The sequence below is a fragment of the Cebus imitator genome, unplaced genomic scaffold (assembly GCF_001604975.1).
Source record: "Cebus imitator isolate Cc_AM_T3 unplaced genomic scaffold, Cebus_imitator-1.0 Scaffold51, whole genome shotgun sequence".
Lineage (NCBI taxonomy): Eukaryota > Metazoa > Chordata > Mammalia > Primates > Cebidae > Cebus > Cebus imitator.
Genome location: NW_016107366.1, coordinates 8,108,550 through 8,112,633, shown reverse-complemented (window position 1 = coordinate 8,112,633; position 4,084 = coordinate 8,108,550). Strand labels below are relative to the sequence as shown.

The window sequence follows — 4,084 nt, the reverse complement described above, 5'->3', positions numbered from 1 at the left end:
AAAAAAAAAAAAAAAAAAAAAAGACAAAACTGAAGCCAAATGACCTAGTGTATCTTCTATATGACTGGAAGATAAATATCCAAAAAAGACTCCCAACCTAACCACAGAATCCCTGTCTTGTTTTCACTTGTTCAAGAAACATTTTCTGGCTGGTACTCTGGGTACACTGCCTATGAGTTTGCCCTGCTCCACAAAGAGCAGTATAAGAAAAGAGAAAAAAGAAATACTATTTTCCAAGTGTCTACAATTGCCAGACATTGTGCTAAGTTTAGAGAAAAGATACAAACCAAGAACTCTTACTACAGTGGAATTAATGGTTGGGGAGAATCTCACGCCATGCTTCAATGTCATGGGAAATGTCCTGTCAGCAGTAACATGATCAAAGACGCCCTTGACTCTTTGATTTGGGACCTAGGAATTTATATTATAGCTGATTTATCATTCCACTGAATCAGTCTATGCCTGTTTTTCACAGATTACACATATATGACAAATATAAGTGGCTGCCAATTAGATTTATTTCTATCCTCTTTGTGCATCTCCTTAAGTACATAAGCAAGACAATGAACTGCATTAGCAACGAACTCAAAGTATACTCAAGAGCTACTTTGTAAGAGTTCCTCGAACTCTGCTACTCTAAAATGTTTGGGACCACTTTCAAAATATCAAATATCCATATCTTAGTATGTGTGAACTCTTCTGGGACATATTTATATATTCTCTGTGCCCTCCTGGGGATAATGGTATGAAACATAAATGCTATTTGAAGCAGAGAACTAAGACCATTTGCCCGGGGGAATTCTGGTCTTCTTCCCCTTGACTATCTCAAAACAACAACAAAAACCAAAGGAACAGTAAACACCTATCATTTGGTAAGCACTGTGCTAAGGGCCTGGGGTACAAATAAGAACCGGTTCTCATCCTCAAGGGTTTCCAGGACACTGACAGAGGACAAGTAAATCAACCATTCTAGCTAGGTGCCTTTGCAGGGATGAAGACAAGCACAGGTATGCCAAATACGAGCACAAGAACCTCATGGAAATGGGGAGAAGTGGTTCCTCAAAGGAGCAAGGGAGAATTAGGACCAGTTTCAGAATAGAGAAAGGATAAAAACAACACAGGGCCACTACACTAGCTGCGTGACCATCGGCAAAGCCAGCTTATCTCTCTGAATCCGTTTTCTCATCTCTAAAACAAGGATAATAATATCTACTTTGGAAAGTTGTAAGAGTACTAATAAAATATGTAAGCATCCAGTAAAAGGAAGGCACCCATCAAGAAGTGCTTTTCAAAGTCCCTGCTCAGGCTTTTTCCTCTTCTAAACATTACAACTGTGTTAACGGTAATAAGTAAAAAGACAGCAAGTAATCAATGTAAGGGGTTTTGTATACAAGGCTTGTCTACACGTCTTGCTTTAAAAATTTCTGCCTGGACTATTAAGTTGCCCTTGTTATGCTTTCTCTCCCCACTGCAAGTTCTTTCTCTTCTCAAAATACTCCTAGAGTTTCTTGTGTGACGCTAACTCTTCAAACTCTACATGTTCCATGTTACCAGACGTTGAATTTCTTAGCCTGGTCATCAAGGTTCCCACCTCCCTGTTCTATTCAAATCTTTAGATTTTCTAGCTCCCTAAACCTATACTGTGGACTTCTGAGCCTGGCTTCTGCGTTTTCCTTCCTGTCAAAATATTAGACTTGTAATCTGGCAGCGTACAACAATTTTTTTTTTTTTTGAGCACATTTCACCAGGTAATAGCACTTCCTGGAAATTTAACAAAGTTCAAACTTTAGAATGTACACAAAGATTTCGGCTTAAAGAGCTTTCTTTTAGAATAATGCCAACTGGCAATAACCTAAATGCTCAGTAACAAGAAGCTGGTTACATAAATCAGAGCACATCTCTAAAACAAAGCGTTAGGCCAGTTGCAGTGGCTCATGCCTGTAATTCCAAAACTTAGGGAGGCTGAGGCAGGGGGACTGCTTAAGCCCAAGAGTTTGAGACCAGCCTGGGCAACATGGTGAGAGCTTGCCTCTACAAAAATTAATAATAAAATAGCTTGCCTCTATAAAAATTAATAATAATAAAACAAAGCGTTAAAATTAACATGAATTGCCCCGTTAAGATCTTTTTAAAATTCTTTTAGAGTTACTAAACAGTGGGGTCGCATAGTACCTCACTTTCCAAGTGTGCATGCAAAGAAACAAGAATGGAAGGTAGACACCAAGATATTGACAATGGCTTTCTCTGGCAGGCTATTTTAATTTTCTGACACTGCTTTCTAGTTTCTAAAGCTAATATATTCCTCCACGAAGACGTGTGAGTAAAGAGAAACAAATTCTAGGCCCAATTTAAAACTATTTTCTCCCCCGCCAAACTTTCCCCCTTCTCTCTCCTCATTCTTACAGGGCAGGATGCCTCTCTTCTATGGCATTTACTAATTTCTAACGCGCCTAACACCACTTCCCATTCCCTATGGCACGGAGAACCCCCTAAGGGAAAGACTGCTACGCTTCAACCGGCTGAGCCAAGACTAGGCAGATAAATGCTGTACCAAAGCGGAACAAGCCGGATGACGTCATCCAGCGCGCCCAGTCACATCACGTGATCGCAGCAGCACGTGACCTATGCCTTCGCCGTAAGTATGAGAATGACGCATGTCAGTTCTAGATTTTGCATTTCACGCCCCTCTCAGCAATGAAGTGAGCTGCCTGGAGCTAAGCCTCTCTAGAGTACGGCACCGCCAGTCTCTTGGAAGTTACCTGTCTCCAGAGCCGGCTTCACGCAGCCGCACAAGTTCGCTGTAGGCCGAGGCCCTGGCTTCTCCAAGCCGCGCATGGCTACTGGTTGCTGAGGTGCCCAGCGAGGCGTCCAGTCTTCCGCTTCCGCTTTTCATGGCTGACGCAAGCGTGGTAGCCTCGCCGGCGGGGTTCCTCCAGCCCTGGAGAGTGCGCCCGCGCAGTGTGGCGCTGCGGGTTGCTGGGAGGTCTACATGAACCGTTGAACCTGTGTCCTAGGCGTGTTCCCTTTCGGGACCACGATATCGTTTATCTTACGCAAAGCTGCTGCGGTTGCCGGCCCTTCCAGGTTGCGGCTCCGGTTCCCGCGCTTTCTGAGAGGGAGCACACATCGATAAAGAACTACGCGCAACTATGTCTTTCTCGAAACATTATTAAGCAACCTACACATCCAGTATGACCCTAATTTTTAAAGGATGTGTATATGTAATTATCACAGAGCGGAAGGACTGGACGTTAAGAAATGTTAAGAATTCCCGGGCACCTGTGGTTCCAGCTACCCAGGAGACTGAGGCAGGAGGATCGCTTAAGCCCAGGAGTTCGAGGCTGCAGTGAACCGTGATCGCGCCACTGCACTCCAGCCTGGGTGTCGGAGTGAGACCCCGTCTCTTAAAAAAAAAAAAAAAGAAAAGAAATTCTTCTTGGGTGGGGGGAAAAACACATGTGATTATCCTTTTTATGCTCCACTTTTTCCATATGCTTTGTCAGTAATGAACCCCAAATAAATCTTCAATTGTGGTGGATGTTATAAAGGAGCCTTACTATGTGCTAAGGTTAAGGAGTGGGGACTGTTTTTTGTGCTCCACACCTTACCAGAACTGAAGTGAGAATGAAATTATAAGAGTCAACATGCCATGTACATTGGGAGGATTATTGTCGTTTCTGGACAGCTCTGAGAAGCTAAAAGCTAACAAGAATTATTTTTAATCCCATGTAATGACCAGTTGTCCTTTCAATGATAGCCTATCTTTTACCCACTTGTAGTGTTGTCTCACCTATAGCAAGTTTCTCTGTACTTTTTACTCTGGGAGAAATTTTTTAATCTTTTATCTTTTTACCTGTTAACATTATGTTATCAGCAATATAAAATATTCAAAAGCATATGAGTTCACAGATTGAAAAGCCTAACGACCTTGAAAAGATGTCTCTATGTCCGTCCATTTGTTGTTGATTTCTAGTAGAAAATAACAAGCAGTAGGAGCCAAAGGATTAAAGATTGTGGTTTAAAAGATAAAGTTGATCAAATTCATATACTGTCTTTTGGCAGGTCTTTTTTGTATGACAACTTA

General features: G+C 42.1%; 1 protein-coding gene across 3 annotated transcripts in view; it reads right to left on the bottom strand.

Moving 5' to 3' along the window:
* The window catches only part of TRMO (tRNA methyltransferase O), an 18,349-nt gene extending 15,417 nt beyond the window's left edge, over positions 1 to 2,932 (bottom strand). For 2 of the 3 annotated variants that reach the window (XM_017527843.2, XM_017527844.2), the window contains exon 1: positions 2,760 to 2,917. In XM_017527843.2, the coding sequence (XP_017383332.1) occupies positions 2,760 to 2,835 (76 nt within the window). In that variant the 5' untranslated portion in view covers positions 2,836 to 2,917. Of the gene's footprint in view, positions 1 to 2,759 lie in introns of all 3 variants that reach the window. The other variant, XM_037738238.1, reaches the window with a different exon arrangement.
* Positions 2,933 to 4,084: the final 1,152 nt, after the last annotated feature.